We start from the raw sequence: 18,519 nt of genomic DNA, 5'->3' as shown, positions 1-18,519 counted from the left end.
TACTGGGTTACTTTCAATTTCTATATGAACAGATGAGAAGCAGCAGCCAATGGAGGAAAGCACTGACCGGATCACCAGATTCCACTGAGGAAGCTGAGATCTGTTCCAACAGTAATACTATTAGACAGCTTCTGGAAAAATAGTCTTGGTAAAGATGCAACTTCATCTGTTAATCTGCTGGCTTAAAAGTAGATGTGTGAGTTGTTGCTATGAATTATGGCAAGGCCAGCTTTTCCTTGGTCAGTTTCTTCATTCGTGCAGGTAAAACTATAACTTGAGAAAATTATCACAAAGTTGTTAAATATAGTGTTGATATTCTCAACAGGCTGAACAGCTGTTCTGAGAGTTAAGAATTAGGGATAAAGATGCACACTGAATGCTATTTCCCATTGCAGGTGGGAGGTTTATTTTTTGCCAAGATGAAAGTGGCTGAAGATAATTTAAAAATGAATAAAAATGAAGTCCTCTGAGTATTTGTTTACTGTTAGATTTGCAGAATGTGTGAAATGCAGTATTTAATAGCTCTGCTTTGAAAATCTTCAGCAGAAAATACTGGGGGTTGGATGCTGTGGTTGTTGCTGCTGTGGAAGTAAGTAGAGTGCAGTTGGTTTGGAGGATGGAGCAGGGTAGGACATGGAGACCTTGGAAGCACAGGTCCTATGCAGGTCCCAGGCACAGGTCAGCAGGGGCTGGGAGCTGGATGTCCCTGCTCTGACCTGGCCTACTGACCCCTAGGGGATCTTCAAACTGAATGATCACAGGAATGTGAATGAGTGAAACCAGATAAATTTTGATACTTATTTTTTATGCCTTAGCGGTTCCTTTCTACAACAGTGTATCTAAGGATAACTTGAAGTTTATACATTATACTTGTGTGCTGATGATAGAAGCACCCACAAACTGCTTATCCTTCAACTTCTGAGCACTTCTCACATCATGCAGTGTGATCCTCGGGCAGTCATCTTCTAGGGGCTGTGACCACTGAATGCAGGGCTCTTGTAACCAATACACATGAAGCATGATCAGAAACTGCAGGCTCTCCAAACATGTGAGTGCTCAACCACTCTTTATTATTAATATTATCATCACTTTTTCCATATTTGCCTAAATTCTTGATACGTGCATCGAGCAGTGTGTTGCACAGCCCAGTGCCACACATCACTGCTGCAGAGGAGCGTGCCGTGCTGCAGAGCCTCTGAGCACATTAAGCTTCCCTGGGAAAAATACCCTCAGCATCTGGGAGAGGTTAAGTGTTCCAGGGGAGAGGTTAAACATTCGTTTTGTCCTCTGCTTCTGTAATTCCAGAAGCCAGATTAGTTCTGAATCGTCTGAACCACATTCATTCAAGATTAATGAGAAAGACCAAGTATGGAAAATTTCTGCTGGTAAGCGCCTTGGCTTTGAGAAAGTGATAGAGGGGAGTTCATATTGGCAGCAGCCTGCAGGTCATGCTTGGTTTTGAGTTTTGCTGGTACTTAAATTGATGGAATGAGGAGTCCTACCACGGCAAATAAATAAAAATTTCAGCAAGTGGCATGAAACATTTTGTGTGGGGGACTTGAAGGCCTCCTCTTCCTTTTTGCCATCTATTCCTGTTTTGTTGGGGATCAGATTTGCTCTGCTGTGTCCATGTCTATAACTTTGTGTGTGTTCAAGGTACATCATTGTGTTTAACAAGACGCATGATGTGGCCGATGGATGACAAGCTGTGCTTAGCAGAGATGTGTCTATTGTTTTCTCAAGTCTGACTGATGGATGGGCCATAGGTTGAAATATAAGTGGGAGCCTGACACAGGAAGAACTGTGAAATCCAGGCAGGTGTGCCAGCAGAGCTGCTGGAATTCTGCAGCTGTAATAAATAGAACACCAGAGTAACAGAAGTAAATTGAGCCATCTTAGGCTGTATTGAATTTTGATGGGTTTCAGACTGGGAGAGTGCTTGTATTTGGTGTGCCTAGCTGGTGGCTCAGCTGCTCCAATGCATCAAAGTTCTCCAAAGCCTTGTTTGATTTTTTAGCATTAACTCTGAATGGACACTTCATATCAAATTGCAAGTTAAGGTCTTCTTCCTCGCACTTGTTTTGCATCAGACAAAGCTTGTAATCAGAATACCAGAGTGTTCTCTTTCTGGTTCTGTAGGGTAGAAGAGAGCCAGACTTCTCCCCACTGACCAGGTCAGTGTTTGATGCAGCCACAGTCCAAAGGAGTCCAGGCCCACAGCAGGCCCAATATTGCCAGCTGTTCACACCTGGCCTTCAGGGGACCAACCTGCTGTGCCTGCATGAGCTGTGCTGGGTAGCACATGGGCAGCTGTGTGTTGCTTTTAGGTTTCCCAGCCAACTACCATTGGGATTTCATCCAGTGATAAATAGCCTCGGAGCCAGGTAATAACAGCTGTGGATTAAGGAGAAAGACAGCCCTACAGTATGTGTAGTGACCTGCAGTGTTTTTCCTTACTTGAAAATGTGGAAAGCAGGGGAAAATAACAACCAGTCCTCTAGTAGAAATGTGCTGTCTTGTTCCTTCTTTAGCTGCATGTACTTTAAAAGACTTTTTCCTCATTGAATGTCTTGTTACTTAACAGTTCTTTGTTCTTCCCAGAGGTATGCAGGCTGTGTTGGTAAGGATGTATTTCTGCTCTTCCCAAAAGAAGAAAAATAAAACTGGGGAATAAAGAAGTGACTTGCCTGGAGTCACAGCGTGCTGCAGAGGTAGTGGCAGGATGAGATTTTGAGGCCAGTAGTTGGCATCTCCTGATTCCCGCTGGAGACAAATCTGTTTTAATTGAAAGTAATGTGGGATGGTTGTTTCCCAATGAATTTCTAAATATATCTGGACTTTTTCCTGCTTTAGCATTCAGCCTAGAATTACAATGTGCTCACAGTAAATGTATTGAAATACTTAAGCATAGATTATTAGTGGCAAATTGTATCTGTCTCTCTGTGTCATACTTCAAATAGCCACATGCTTGAAACAACTCTATAAAAATAAGGATTATTTTGTAATTTCTTTAAAGAGAAGTTCTGCTATTGTTGTGTCCCAAATACATAGTCAGCTCTTTGGAAAGACTGAAATTCTTGCTGAAGGCTACAGAGTCTCACCAGGGGATGAGAAGGTTCGTGTAACACTTCAGCAGTGAGAATGGTCCCTTAAGCCCTACAGCCGAGTCATTGATGGACTCCAAAGAACAAATGGCCAGTTTTTCTTGAGAGCGGGCATCACCCTTTTTGTGTCACATCTAAAAAGTATGAGATTTTTTTTTAATTCCTGTGTTGTTTTTTTTCCTTTTCCACTTGTTGCTTAATTACTTATTTTTAGTGGAGACAGTGGCAGGAGAATGGCTTTGGCTATTTGAGGAATGCAAAGATCTGGCCAACTTTCCACTTTATCCTTCACAAAGTACCATTAAATTTTATTTTCAGGTGTTTCATTTGTGAATAGCTTTCCTGTGCAACTTTTCTTTTGTCTTTAATAAAAATTTAGATGTAATCCCTCTGGCAATCCTGACATATAGAAAACTCATTTAGAGTGCGCCAGAGATCAGAATCTTTATTATTCACTCACAAATGTGTTAGGCACCCTGGGGGGACCAGGAGAGGTTCCATCCAGGAGCTGAAAGTCTCGGTGCCGCCTGCCGCAGTGACTGAGAGATACCGAGAGACAACAAGAGCCTGAAGTGCAGAGGGAAGAGAAGCATTACCAGAATATTAGATCAGTCTTCATAAATTAAAAACTAGTATTGTGAATTCATAAATCTTCTTAAGAATAATGTAGTGTCAGTTACGGAAAATCTGAGAGGACAGAGTAATGGGTTTGTATTTTTAAGATCTCTGAAGTAGTCAGATTTCATTAAAATCAGGAAATACCTTAATACGTCCCTTCCAGTTATTTTTTATGTATTGTCATTAGCCCGGTTTGGCAGAGTTTTTTTCCCCTTTGATTTGAGAGGAAGCTTGCTTGACTGTTGCCAGGCGATAGCTAATTGTGATATTAACTGCCAGCGAGCTGCTGGCAGGGATTGTGCGGGCTTTTTCCTTGTTAACAAAACACAGTGTTAGAGGTGCAGCTCTATATAAATGCTTCCCTATAGCTTGAGATTGGTAATGTGAGTGGCAAATGCTTCAGTGTAGCTGCAGCACAGCCAGATGCACAGCACTGAGGCCTCCCTGCAGCACTGGGTGGGTACCAGCTCCTGGATGACGCAGACCTTCATGGACATCCAGGCAGGGCAGAGTGCTGAGTGTGATTTGGCAGTAGTGCAGGGACTGAGGTACTGAGGAGCACTGGAGGCAGCCAAGCAGCATGAGGGCTTCACCTCTTTGCTTTCCCATTGACCACTGGAGAGCCCACACTGTCTGGCCTGAAGAAGTGCTGCTCACCTTGAAGCACTGAAGGATGCTGTATTCCCGGGAAAACATTCTTCCAATGTTTCAGTTAGTTCCTCATCCAAAGCTGACTTCTTGAGAAGTGGTACAAATCAGAGCCTCGTGGCTTGGTTGGGAGTCCATCAGCTCCTTCTGGCTGCAGGCTGAATCCAGCTCACTTCTGGAGATGAACACGCATTCCAAGAGCAATGTTCTTTGCTGCCAATGATGCGAGGTTTCATGGGCTCCAGACAGACAAGAACACCTATTGCTATTTTGAACGTAAGAATGATTGTGTTTTTTCTTGCTTTTCAGAAGCTTTTGTAAGTGGGTTTCCCAGCCCACAAGAGGCTCTGCTGGTTGCTTTGATAAGGCAGCTCATTCTTTCTTGGTTTGATGCCCTCCTTGGACATCTTCAGTTTGCTGGTTGTCAGAAGTGCAGGTGAATCTGCAGTGAGGAATTGAGCTGTGGGATGGGTTGGTGATGAAGGCCCTGTAACGATGACTTCACTCCTGGGAGATTCAGTTCCACTGCTGTGCTGAAGGTGCTGTCAGCCCTGGGCAAGGGGTAGCCATGAGCTGATGTTCTCCTGTGTCTCCTCAGGTGTCACTGTACTGGTCAGGAGTGGGAGAGTTGCATTTCTTCATGCCACAGCTTTTCACAAAGCTTCTGCCTTGGCCTGGATGTGGAGGTGCTTCAGTCATTCATCGTCTTTGCAGGGCATTCTCTGGGCACACTGTTTGGTTACTCCTTCTGTGCTCTCCCTCTGCCTTCTGTTGCACTCTGGGCAGTCCAGGAGCACATGCACTGCTCTCCATTTGCTGCCTCTGTGTTTTCATCATATTGTGGTGCACAGTCCCATAGAACTGAGTTTGAGTTTTCAGTTGTTTGGGGTTTTAAAGTCTATTAATCAGGCCTTTCTGACAAAGAGACCTGTGAGGGATTTTGGCACGGCTGTAAAATGCTGCAGCTGTGAAAGAGAATTCATACCCTGGCTTTATTTTTTGTTTTAGTGCTTAGCTTTAGGAACTGCTGTCCCCCTGCTCTAATATGAATTCCAGAAGACAAAGGGTGTACATTTCCTTTTTTAAGTCCCTTGAATCTTGCACGCCTTTGAATGATCTCATAAATACGTGCCTGTGTTTGGTAGTACAAGTAAGGGGCTCGTGCACGGGGTGACTTCTGTGTGCGCAGCAGTGGCCAGGCAGCTTCTAGCAAAGCTGTGCCCAGATCCTGGATTGTTTCAGGTTTCAGCAAAGCAGCATTTCCTGATGGAAAAGCTTTCCCTCACAGCATCCCTGCTGCCCTCCTGGCTGAGGCAGCTTCCCATGCTGGGCCCTGCAGCACTGAGGGTTCCTGCTGGTTGAGTCTCCAGAGGAAGAGCTGCCTCCAACGGAAATCCAGGCCCACTTGTCACTGTAGGCATTTACAGCAAATTGGTGCCTCTGCAACAAATGCTGCTGCTCTCTGGGGGATTCCTTTGACTGAGGGTATGTTTCAAGTGACCATGTTTTCTTCAAATCAAACCAATGGTCTTTGACAGGTAGCTGTTGAGGTTTTCATATACCCTATGATCCACAAACTATGCTAATTAGTGTTCTTTCAAGATATTTGTTTGCAATTTCAGCTCTTTGCTATTGATCCAAGCCCCAGGAAAGTACACTGTGCTTGTCTGCTGCAGGGAGGTTAAGTCAGTCCAAACCCTTGCGAGTCGCAGGTCTTCCTGCAGCAACACAGTTCAAACCAGTAGCTGCCTTTCTTCACTTAGTGTTGTGGGGATGGATTAGAAATGCAATTTGACTTCAGTCAGTGTGTTTATTTCATCAGGTTGGAGAAAAACTCCGCTGTTAGTAATGCCAACTGCATAAGCATTAATCTTACAGCACGTATTGATTACAAATGGCACTTCATAAAGCAGGTTTCATATTTTTATATTATAGCAGAAGCAGTCATGATTCTCCAGTCTCTTACAGACTAAACTGAAGGAACAGTTCATTTGGAAAACTGCCTGGGATGGACCCAGTGTTTTGTTTTTTTTATTGTAGATGGTCTTTAGAAGAATGAAGTTTTAAAATGGCTTCTTGATCTGGAACAGGGAGAAGCAGCTTCTGAACACTTTAAAGTGAGAGACAGCTTAACTCTCATTTCTCTACTCGAAATACGTTTTAATAATTAATGCCATCTGAGACTTTATAGGCAAAAGTTTGCGAATGGAAGATGATTTCTCCAGCATTGATCCGGTACAACTGAACTTCAGCAAAGCCCCACAACCACAGGAGTTGGTTGTTTGAAAGGCCCGACCAGTCACTGCCTACATTATTTACATGCTTGAATTCTTCAGCTTCCTTCCCTGGGAAGGCACAGTTAATTTTCTCAGCTTGCGGGTTTGTGCTGAATCAGAGGTTTTGTTTTTTTTTTACAAGAGCCTTGGGCCTTCCAAGTTGGAAAATAAGATAAATCACTATTGCTTTGTTTCTTCGGTGGAAACATTTTGTCTATTCAAATATATGGTTATCCTTCTCCTCTTTAACCCACTCCCAGCCAGAACCAGGTAGCAGCCTGGGTTTTTGTCACTGCTCCTGTTCTCAGCTCCACCAGCACCATTAGGATTTGAAGATGCATGGAGGCGCAGCGCTGCAAGGCCTCGTTGCTGAGGCAGCAGCGGGTGAAGTAAGGGGGTACAGGAGGGGGAGTATGTAGGGTGCAGTCAGAGGGCTGCTCCACCATTGCCCACTCGCAGCCTGTTGGCTCCTGCCCTACACATTGCCCCGGACTCACCGTGGTAGAAAGCATCGAGCCTGTTTACAGGAGCACAAACGCCCTCAGCAGCCCTTGACCTTTGTGTGAGCTGAGGAGCTGCACTTGAGGAGCTGGCGCTCACTATAGGAAATGCAAACAATCAGTTATATTAAGCCCTGTGAAGTGAGTGTGTGCATTCAGACAAGTGCACGCCCCAGTGCACTCTAGCTCTTCTGAATGTAGGCCTACTTAACTTCTTTTTGGTCATTTCAGTCTCTCTCTCTGTGTCTCTGAAGTCCCCTTTTTGTTCAGGTTTTTATTACTCCTGTAATTGCCACGGATCCTTTTATGGTCTGTATTTTAACACTTTATTGAAATAAGCCACGCGCTGAAGATTTATATGTTAGCACAAGAGTCTCTGCAGAATGATTGTAAAAATAGAGGGTTTCTTTTCAGCATATGGCATTTTAGCAAAACTTTGCTCATTCCCTGAATGCAACAGGTAGCATCTGCTTTCCATCTTGTTGCCTGGAGTGGTAGACAAAGGACAAAGGTAGCAGCAGAAGCAGCACGTGGGGCTTTTCAAAGGGCAAGGGGGGTTACCTGCAGAGGCAGAGTTGCCTTACATTGATCTTAATGAGGGATATTTAGTCCCTTGCTTTTAATTTCTGCTAGAATTTGGGAGCAGGGTGATTACTGCTGTACTGGTCATGTACTTTAGTGATAGTAACTTCAGTAAAAACTTCATGCAGTAAAACACATATGATTATCTTCAAGGTTAGAGGGCTCATTTGGAAGCCTGTTTCCCAACCGTAGGGGAGGTCCGTGGAAGCCTGTCCCTTCCACCTGCCTCAGCAGTGTTCTAACACCTTTCCTATGATTTTAGCTATTTCTCACAGGCGTTGCCAGGGGCTTTCCTGGGGCGCTGAGCTTGGCAGGAGGAAGATGGGCTGTCAGACAGATCTGCTTGGTTAGGGAAGGAGCCAGGTAGCCTTTTCTGTCTGGGAAGTTTTGTGTTCAGCTGTGGGTACTTTCTTTATTTCCATGGGGCCTGGTGTGCCATGAAGGCACATGGCTGGAGCTGCTGGTGGTGCTGGGCTGCATCAGGGCTGGTTGGGGAATGTGGAACACAGAGATATGGGCTGTGTGGCTCCGGTCGGGGCCTCTGACCTATCTCTGAACCCTGAGTTCCCTGCATTTTAGTGGGTGGTGTGGGAAAAAGCATATAATTTGCTGTACTGAGAATTCGGAAAAAAATTGAAAAAATTTTGAACTCGGTTTGCTTTTTATCATTATTTATTCCAAATAACCTTTTTCTTCCTTCATCTAAATGAAAGTGCGGGTGTGTGCTGTGCTGAGTTGTTCTTCTTATGAAGAGAATGCATCTTGAATGGAATTAACCTATTTTTAAAGAGAATTTTTAGTCTCTTGCTTGAAGGCAGAAACGCCATGAAGTTGCATTAGCTGTAAAAACAAAATGGAATTTATATAAATAGAAACATTTAATTATTTAATGTGAATGAGGTTTTCTTCACACTTATTTCTTATTACCTTTAGCACATCAGGTCCACCCATTTGGCCAGGAAGCACCTTTTTCAAGAGAAATGGAGCTCTTCTGCAAGGTAGGTGATGGATGCTACATCTTGGAGTAACTGTTCTACGTAACCTATATCTGTACCTGCAAACTGGACAGCTTTTGTAATATTCACTGGGCAACAAGTAACCAACTGTTTTTGTTTCCTTTAATCTGTTTCCTTTACTGTGCATCTGGTGCCTTGAGAATGATGATTCACTACATAAAGTGAGTGTAGTCTATAAAAGTTGCTGCTTTGTTTCTTTCCTCAGATTATTAATTTGCTTATGGTGTATTATGGCAAAGATTTTTTGTTTTGGGGTGGTTTTTTTTTTACCTTTGTGGAATAAAGAATGCCCAGAACGAAATGTTCCAGTAGCCCTGCTTTTAGCTGTGTGGATGAAGCAGGGCTGTTCTTTGTGAGATGTCCTTTCTTTTACCCCCAAATTGTGCTTTATCTAAAGGTGCCCAAAGATGGGTAGTGGAGCTCTAGCGGATAAACAGTAACAGAGTATCTGTCTCCTGAAAGCTACCATGTGTAAGGGTGCTTACCTTTGCAGAGGAATGTAGAATATCTTATTTAGATGGATAATATCATTACTCACTGCAAAGTGTGTTTATATTTCTGCTGCTGAGCATGTGGAACTACCGTCATTCTTAAGGGAAGTGAAGAACGCTATTACTCCAGACTCTGCACATTTGTGTATGGTGCAGAAGTAACTTACGCCATCTAAGATGGTTTTATGGTCTTTTCAAGCAGCTGTCCATGAAGTGTCTTAATTTTCTGTTAATTCACATGGTGCCAAGGGTTCTATGGCTTTTTTTTTCTGGCAGAAAATGCTGTGTAATATCCCCCAAACATTTATCAAGTTACCTAAATCAAAGCATTACTCATAACCAGGCCCACAGGTGAATAATTGGCAGGCAGCGCTACTCACCTTCTGCATGCCGAACTAGTCCAGCATTTGTGGTTCACCTAAGAATATTTTTCAAGTGATTCCTTGCACATATCTAGGAGTTTGCATCAGTTTGCATCTGTTATCTAATGCTTATGCTGAGGTTTGGTCATATGTATTTTAGATGCATGAAGGCATTGGGATTATTTCTGAACAGTATAAATTGTGGAGCTTGGCAGCCTTTGAATTTGATTTCAGTAGGGTAGATCTGCTATCTTTGTAGTCTTGGAATTTTGTTATTGATTCCTTTTTTAAAGAAAAGAAACTATTGTGAATAGATAGGTTTCATTTGGCTGTTTAGCTGTTTTAAATGTCTACTTGCACATATGCAGTTTTTGTGGTTCCAATTCATAAAATGTAAGCTGCTCTGTCAAGTTTGTATGGCTGTGTTTTACTTCTTCATATGATGCAAGATGTCCAGGAGCTAAGTACAGCTATTTCTGTCGTCCTCACTGCCTCAGTTGTTGCTCAAAACCTTCTGCCAAAAAAAAAGCATGCTGTTTGCCACTCTCTTTTCTTCTCTTCTACTCTTCTATGTCTTTTTAAATAAGAGGGGAAAAAAATAAGAAAAGAAATCCTCATATTAAAGAAATAGTGAAAAAGAGAGAGGTGACTGCTTTTCCAAGCAACTAATGTCAAGACCTGTAAGTGAGTTGGCATCCTGAGTTGCTGCTACAAGTGGGAAAGCCAGCCAACTTGAACTCTTATGTGCTTATATCCAGCTTCATTCAAGTGAAGGAATGAAATGCTGACTTACATACCAGTTTCAGGCTATATCACTGCTGTTTGATTGTCAAAAGTTTGGGTGACAAATGGTTTTTTTGAAGTATTTTTACTCAATACATATTTTACTACTTGTGGAAAGAAAGTTCAGCAAGTGTTACTGGTATTAATATTGAAGAATTCTGAAATGTTAGTAAATGTAATATGTGCGCTTGCCATACCACCTTTCTGCTGAGTTGTTAAAGATAATACTGTTTTTCTGCAACATAAGTAGTACTTTTTAGCCAAGGAAGACTAGCAGGTGCTCCTGGTTTCCATTTGTTGTATACTTGACCTGTTTGGCGAAGTGAACTCAACCATTATGAAAGATTGAATGTGCTTCTCCAAGGATCAGGAGATCAATTCTGTGTCCGTAAAGTCTTTGATGTGAGCAGGATTAGTTCTCTGTACCTTTCTGTCCTGTACTTCGCTGAATAATTTTGAACACATCTCCCAAAATATATATGCTGTGTTCATTTTGACTGTAATTTTATTAGGTATGAGATGGCTACCTCAGTCTGTTTTATGAGGATCATGCTACTGTGGTTCTGAGCATTAACTTTCATATCAAAACAAACAAATGATACATCTACCATTGAGCAAGTTACTGGTGCTATTTAAAATGTTGAGCTCCTATACTAGATGAGAATTGTATCCTGTATCATTTTGCTCTTTGGTGTTCTCATGAAACCCCATGCAGTATGTAATACAGGTAGGACAACAGCCATAGCAGGTTCTAATGCCTCCTCTCATAACTGATTTATACATCCAAGGAGCTTGCTGCACTCTGGCCTTCAGGATTCCCAAGACAAAGAAGTACAGCATTTTGCTCTTACTGCTTTACCTTTTCTACATAGGAGTCTGTAACTCATTGTACATGTTGTGCTGTTTATTTCAAATCATAGCTTATTTTTCTTTTCACCTTCTTTATCAATAGCTTTTGTTCCCACTGTTTTTTCCTGTTTTCATCTGTTTTCACGTATCTCTTTTTATTTCATAAAATTCATAGCACGAGGAAGTCTTTAATGTGGATGTGTACTAAACTCTTCAGGAACTTGTACTGGGTGAGATAGGTACGGATGTATTCTCATTAATTTGAAGGCCTTGAAACTCATGTATTCTGTTTGGATAAGCTCTGTTTTATTCCTTTGCATGGGTCTTGAGTTTTAAGCTTAGGATATCACCTTGAGGATGCAAATCAATTGCAATTATAGAACTATTTTGCTGTCAGTATATCTAACGTTCTCCCAGGATAAATTAAAAAGACATCTTTAACATAATCTTTAATAGCAGTCATACATAAATTTCAGCTGTGGGAATGCCACCTGTAAAAAGATGTATCTGGTCTATGAAGGGCTTCCCAGGCAGGTGCCACCTGCTAGAAGATGAAGATCTGTGGAGGGATTTTGTTTGTTAGTTGAAGAGAAAACTTCCATTTTGATAAAAAAAAAAAAAATCATACTTGAAACTCACTGCTCTTTGTTTCATTTGCTCTCACACTAAAACTAAACACAACGTATTACTGTGTCTTCTTGTATCAAATGTTTTCTGTACTGGGTTTCAGGGAAGTGTCCAGAGATGGTGCCTCTGGGTATATTTACAGCTGACAGGAAAACAGGATGCTGTGCTTTGTAAGCTGAGGTTTTTGGCTGCAGTTCCTACTCTGCGGAGAACTGTAGCAGGAGTGTGAGAGATGCAGAAGCTGCCCTGGGAAATGGAGGAACCCCATGGCTGGTCAGCACACTGACAGCACACTGACAACACTCTGTGCTTTAAGGCAAGCATATGCCTGCCAGGCTTAATGCACTTCTTGGGTCTTGGGTTTCTGGCCAAAGCCCACCAGAAGCAGATCTTTGTGGCAGCAGCGTGAGTGATTCTTCATCTCCTAGTAGAAGGAAATGACCTTGGGTCATTCGTGCCCTATTGCTCATGAGGCTGAGTGCAGAGATGGCTCTCCTCAGTGTGACTGGGTTACCAGCTGGGAGCACTGCTTTGCAGGATCATAGGGGTTGGAAGGGACCTCAGGAGACCATCAAGTCCAAGCCCCCTGCTTGCAGGTGCCCTACAATATAGGTCACATAAGTAGATGTCCAGGTGGGGTCCTGAATATCTCCAGAGAAGAGATCCAGAGAAGGTGTTCCAATGCTCCATCACACCTACCATATAGAAGTCCTTTTTCATGTTAGTGAGGAACCTGCTGTGCTTCACCAGTTCTGGTCAGCTGGGGGCACAGCCGTGATCTCCCCATTCAGTCTGCTTATTGTGTGAGCAAGTTCCTCCACTTGCTGATGACCAGCACCATTTAAATCTGCTGCCTGTGGATGCAACATCAAACTCATGCTGTTCTAGAGATGTGAAGTGTTTCTTGCAGACCTTGGCTTGCATCTGCGCACAGGATTTCTGCGTTCACTGAGCTGCCACCCTTTCAGGGAGCTTGCCTTTAGTGAAACCTTTTTAATTAGAAAAGGTGGGGAAAAAAAAAAAAAAAAAAAAAAAAAAAGATTGGCCTCAGTCAAAGATACACACGTTTTAATGTACTGCTGTTTGATATGACTATAACATGAGACTTTCAGGAGATAGCCAAAACATGGAAATACATGTGAGAGAGCTAAAAAACTATATCTGTTATTTAGAAAGTGTATTTGTTCAAAACATGTGCAGACTGGTTCTGAGAAGACCCATGTGAGAGCTGGGGTGCCCATTCATTCATGAACACATCTGCACATTCATACAGAGATGTTTTCTTTCTTTAGTAAACATGAGAATCCTTGACATGAGCAAATTCCCATTTAATCCATCGTCCAGAGAGTGAATCATTGTGGGAAGTAAGAGAGCAGATTTGGGACTTCATGTTTCCAAGTATCGGCTATTAATAGAAGCACTTACTGAAGTGGAAGTAAGCCAGTGGGAGGAGGGAGAAGGGTGCAACTGTTCCTGGTTTCCCTTATAAAGGCTAAATTAGAATTGTCTGCTCTTATAAATCAAGGTGTTCAGTCTGCTTTTTGTGCTAGTGGTGACACAGCAGGAAATGCATGACAGAAGTAAGACCAGTTTCTCTGGAGAAGTGATTCCAATAGCAGGTACTCAGTCTTTTCTCGGGAGAGGCCTGGAGGGACTTGCTCTCAGTATGTTTAAGATGGAAGCTGGCAGCAGGGCTGTAAGAAGATACCTGTGTTCTCTCTCTAATACCATGAAAAATTGGAGTGCGTAGCTTAGCATCCACCAGCAAATGCCACATGGGCTTCTTTGTAGTGGTGGAAATTCACCTGTTCTTCCTACTGCATGAGCAGGGCAAGTGCAATCCGAGACAGTGGGGATAGGTGCAGACTGTCCTCGGGCGCAGGGCTGCAGATGCTGAGGTGGGGAGGGCAGGGGCTGGGGAGAGCTGAAGGACAAGAGAAGTGTCATGTGCATGTAACTTATTGCATCTGAACAGAAATCCAGGCTTAGAGGAAAGAAATGCTACCTAGATGTGCAAAGGAAAAGAAACAAGGCAAGGTATCATTTTTATTACAAATACATTAATGTTGGTAGGACATGAATGTAATGATGGCCATGAGAAGAGAGGCCCACAATACTATAAAAGGGAAGCAGAGCATTCCATTGGTAGATTCAGGTGCTCTGATCTATAATTCACCTTGGGCAAGATCCTTATGATCAACTCTAACTGAATGTTCATTTTCTAACATGCATTTGAGTCTCGTATTTCCCAGCAATCTGAGTACTTCTGAGTGGGGTGGTAATAACAGTGCTTCTCAATGCCCAGAGCTGTCAGTCGGCAGACACTGGCTCTGTATCTTGTTTTGATGCTTTGCTAATGGAATAACTTTATGCAGCAGGGAACATAACTCTTAGCTTTTGCAGTGTCTTTTTCCTCTTGAAGTTCCATTGGGCCCCTTACTTTTACAGATATGCATGGAGATTGACTGTTAACTCCATAAATGACTGTTTTGTGGAGCTCTGGTGTTTTGAGTGTCCAGCTGAGTTCAGCAGTGTTCTGCCTTTGGAAGGGTCCCAAACTTGGTGACTTCACCATGTTTTCTCTTCACATTTTTCTTCTCTGAGCACCTGTCCCCACCCTTCTTTCAACTGTGCTATCTGTGAATGTTCTCCATTTGCTGATGTCTTGGCTTTGGTCAGCCCATTGAATTAACAGCAAAGCTACTATCTTGTTACAGTAAATCAGTTTTCATTCGCAGTGCATAATTATTTAAATCAGCTTCCCCCCTGCCAAGTGAAGGGGACCTGACAGCTTCTTCAGGAGTTCCCTATCAGGAAGATGATTCACATGCTGCCTCCGTGGAGATGGAATATTTGAATAATTTATTTATTATTAGCATTCAGTGTGTTTGCAGTGGTATTACCAAAGAAGTAAAATGAAGTCAGAGGGGTTGTACAGCATGTCCCAAAGGGAGTAATTTGAACAGCAGAGCTCGCCTTTGTTTGAGAAAGTGGGTAAAGCCCTGGCTGGGCTGCTTGGAGTCCTGAGGGTGCTGGCAGGGACTCGTGTTTGTGTTCGGGTTTGGAAACACTGTGTGCATTCAATAGATGGTACCAGCCACAGACAGCATTTTGAAGTGATCCTAACAGAAACAGTCACTTTGGCATGACATTTTTGTTTGCGTTCTGTGTGGTATACTCGTAAACAGGGTGCTATGTATTAAGTGTATAGCACGTCAATTGTCTTCTTATTTTTCTGCTGAGGTGTGTAAGACAGTTGCCAAAACTGTGATTTAGTAAGTGCCCAAAGTGTGGCTGTGTTAATGTGTGTAATGGGGGGAAATGTGGCAGCTGCCTGCTCGTGTTTCCCAGGTGCAGGACTCCTGAGCCACCTTTGGCTTTGAAGTTGAAGGGGAATAAGGCTGAAGTGCAGCAGACAGGTCTTGTTCATGTTAGCTCACGTTTAAGATAAGCTTAAGCCCTACTCTGTTGAAACTTGGTGACTTGCCTTTTAGATCTGCACAGACATTTCTGCTATCTGTGCAGATAAGTTTGTGTATTTTGCAACAGTCCCTCACAGCGACTTTGAAGTTCTTGCTCCTGGGTGACTCGGGACAGAGTTTACTGCCTTTGTTTACTTTCCGTGACAACTGGAGGGTGTGGGTGCCTGCTGCAGGCCAGTCATGCTGCCATGCATGGGCACAGAGGTACAGCTGCCCTGCCTCCAGCATGAGCAGCAGCAGTAAAATGGCACTTGGAAGTACACGCGGGAGGGAGGAATGACTGTTTCTGCAAGTCCCTGTGGCCTGGCATGGCTGCCCCAGTTAATAGTGTAGGGAGGAGAGGAAAGGAGAGGCTTCTCAGAGCCTAGAGGGTGAGTCAGGAGGGATTGCTCCTTGCACAGGTCAGTGCCAAGCTCATCTGCAGGTAGCTGTGCTCTAGGGACACTGCTAAATGACTGAGCTGATCTTAGCAAGCTCCTGCTCAGTGCTCCTTGCCAGCCTGTATACCCCAGTGTTCCTTGTTTCCCTCTAGGCCCTGCTCCCAGCTCCCTACTCAAGCCATTTCTGCATGCCTGGGGCACAGTGAGCATCTCCCAGGGACTGCTGGTAATTGAGAAGTGCTGGCCATGGTCCCCGCAGAGAAGTCTGCCAGCAGCTTGTGTCAAACTTGTCTTGTCCGTGGGACCGGCCCACCTCCAACTGGGCTGGGTTGGAGCAGGAGGGGTCAGCAGCCCACATCAGGGATGTGGCCTAGTGGTGTTATTAGAGCAGCAGTGCTCTGAGCAGGCCGTGGTTAGAAACAAGCAGTAGCATGCATGCAGTAACACAGGACACAGTACAGTATGTAAAGATTTCCAGAACTGTAAAATCACTGTGATTGTTGCCATCAGGATCTTTGGGCTGATGAGCTGGAGCATATGCTCCGTGCTGAGAGCCTGCTACTGTTTGGCATTCCTTCGCTGTGAAGGTGGCTTGTATTAGAAGTAATCTTGGCTTTCATAACTGTAGATTCTGCTCAAAAGTACAGCCACGAGAGAGGCATACGTCTGTGCCTTACGTGGAGATGACTAAAATAAGAACAGCTTTGCAATTGTGTCACTGAGCAGTTCTGGTGGTGTGTAGTTTGCAATGAACAAGGAAAGCTGTTGTCAAGTTGGGCTATTCCTTGACAGCACGTCAGGTTCCTTGAGACATAGCTACACTGAGAGAATTAAAAGGAGAACTCTGGGAGTTCTTAATAAGCTCTTATGCTTGGACTTTCTTCTGTCGTGGGCAGTTAGACAGCCCTCGGCAGACTCCCAGCCGGTAAACCGAAGAACAAAGTTATGGGAGAAGCAGCGACGGTGGTCAAATCTGAGAGATGTTTATGTCTTGTGTTTTTTGTCTTTGCGGTGTCTGTGGTTAACACTGGCAATAAGTGTTCCTCTCCAACATGCATAGAATTTCTGCCTGCTGGTCCGAGCTGATTGTGATAGTGCTGGTTAAAGGTTGGTAGGTTTTTGGTTCCATAAAAGGCATTTCTTAAGCATCAACAAGAAATGGTAAATTAGTGGAAATGGCATATTGCTAAGTGAGCCTAGTGTCACTTGAACACTACAGAGTATCTTAAAGTGTAAAGGTGGTAAGCAGTATGCACACTTCATGCTGTGTGTTATTGAAGCTGAATGTGGAAAAAACAGTTGGTTTAAGATACTGGAATAAAACTTAACCACAAGAAATTCTTCAGTTGTACACTTGACAGTATGCAGAGCTCTGGGGTCACTGAAGTTCGTTTTCACACATTGCTTTATTTTGCTGCAGTTTATAGCAGACTTGAAACTGAATTGGGGCTTCAAGAGGGAAGGAAGGGGGAGGTTTCCCTTTATCATTAGAAGTAAAGCATGTTCAGAAACCCAAAAACTGAATCTGGGACTCCTTTTGGGGCAAGTAATCCTTGAAGCTATCCTGGGAAGATGAGCCTCCAGTAAGTACAACACTTTTTCCTCTCATTCCTCTCTCGTTTAAAAGAAAGTTGTATTTGCATCCTGAAGGATGCATTCTTTAAACAGTCCTCCTAAATCAGCAGGAGATAAATTCCCCTTTTTGTGATCTTTGGCAGAAGTTCTTAAGACTTTTAAGCTTTTAAATAATTGATCCTCTTGTTAATGCTTTTAATACTGACCACAAATTAGCAAAGAAAATATGATGTTGTATTCGAGCTATCTTGGGACAGCTTCCGTCAATTTGGAAATACCATTATAAGATTCCTTTTATGTGCTTTTTTTTTCCTCAAAGTTTTAGTTCTTTTTAAAGGTCAAAGTCTCTCAGTGGTTGCAACTGCATAAAATAAAGCTAGTAAGTTCACTTCCTCTCTGACAGTATTTATTTCTATATCTGGTCCATCACGCTGCTCTCTAATGCAGAAGGATATGGTGAAATTGAAATTAAAGTTGTTCATAGAACAGTGGGAAAGTCCACTCCTGAATTCTGTCCATATGCACAATTGTAATATAGATGCTAAGAACACTTACTGCATTTCTTAATTTCATATTTCTACAGTACATCGCTGCACTGAAGCTTTTAAACAGAGCTTCTTTGTTTTATATGAATGCACTTGTTGTTTTTCTTCATAATAGGATATGCTGCTTTGTGAAACACATGTTGAGTTCCATCATTCGGGTTTCTGATACTAACAAATAAGTTGTTTCTCCTGAAACAAGAAGAGCAAATTGTTTCTCTTGGGAGGCAAAGATAAAATAACTAAGGCCAGACAGCCTGATCAGCCACGTGAACAAATGTCTGTATCTGTGTGTATATTTAAACAAATTTGTTTAAATGTAAATGTATGTGATCAAATTTATTGAGCATGTACATATAAATCTGTAGTCATACAGGGAAGTAACCCTTTTCGTGCTATAAATTTGGTTCATCTCCCTTCCTTCCTTTTCTATGTTGGTAACTTGCCTGCTTCTTTTAATAGGGTACAGTATCTCGCACAGATACAGCTGTTCCTACTCTTTACCTGCAAAGGAAGCCTCCCATAGTAGGTGTAAGAACACAAGGCCTGAAATGCATGACTTGGTGTCTGAGCAGGGGTTTGATGTGTCTGGAGAACAGCAGTGGTTCAGGAGAACAACGCTGATACTTGATTTCAATGGTTTGACCAGAATTAATCCCAACAGGGTAACCTGTGTGCACATGG

At 43.0% G+C, this 18,519-nt stretch overlaps 1 protein-coding gene across 9 annotated transcripts in view; it reads left to right on the top strand.

The window, feature by feature from the left end:
* FOXN3 (forkhead box N3) overlaps positions 1 to 18,519 on the top strand; it is a 167,292-nt gene that overhangs the window by 91,358 nt on the left and 57,415 nt on the right. For all 9 annotated transcript variants that reach the window (XM_015865304.2, XM_032444685.1, XM_015865299.2 and 6 more), the window contains exon 4: positions 8,662 to 8,726. In XM_015865304.2, the coding sequence (XP_015720790.1) occupies positions 8,662 to 8,726 (65 nt within the window). The remainder of the gene's footprint in view (positions 1 to 8,661; positions 8,727 to 18,519) is intronic.

This window comes from Coturnix japonica, chromosome 5, assembly GCF_001577835.2.
Source record: "Coturnix japonica isolate 7356 chromosome 5, Coturnix japonica 2.1, whole genome shotgun sequence".
Taxonomy (NCBI): Eukaryota; Metazoa; Chordata; class Aves; order Galliformes; family Phasianidae; genus Coturnix; species Coturnix japonica.
The sequence above is the reverse complement of the archived record's forward strand: the minus strand, read 5'-3'. Positions and strand labels throughout refer to the sequence as shown.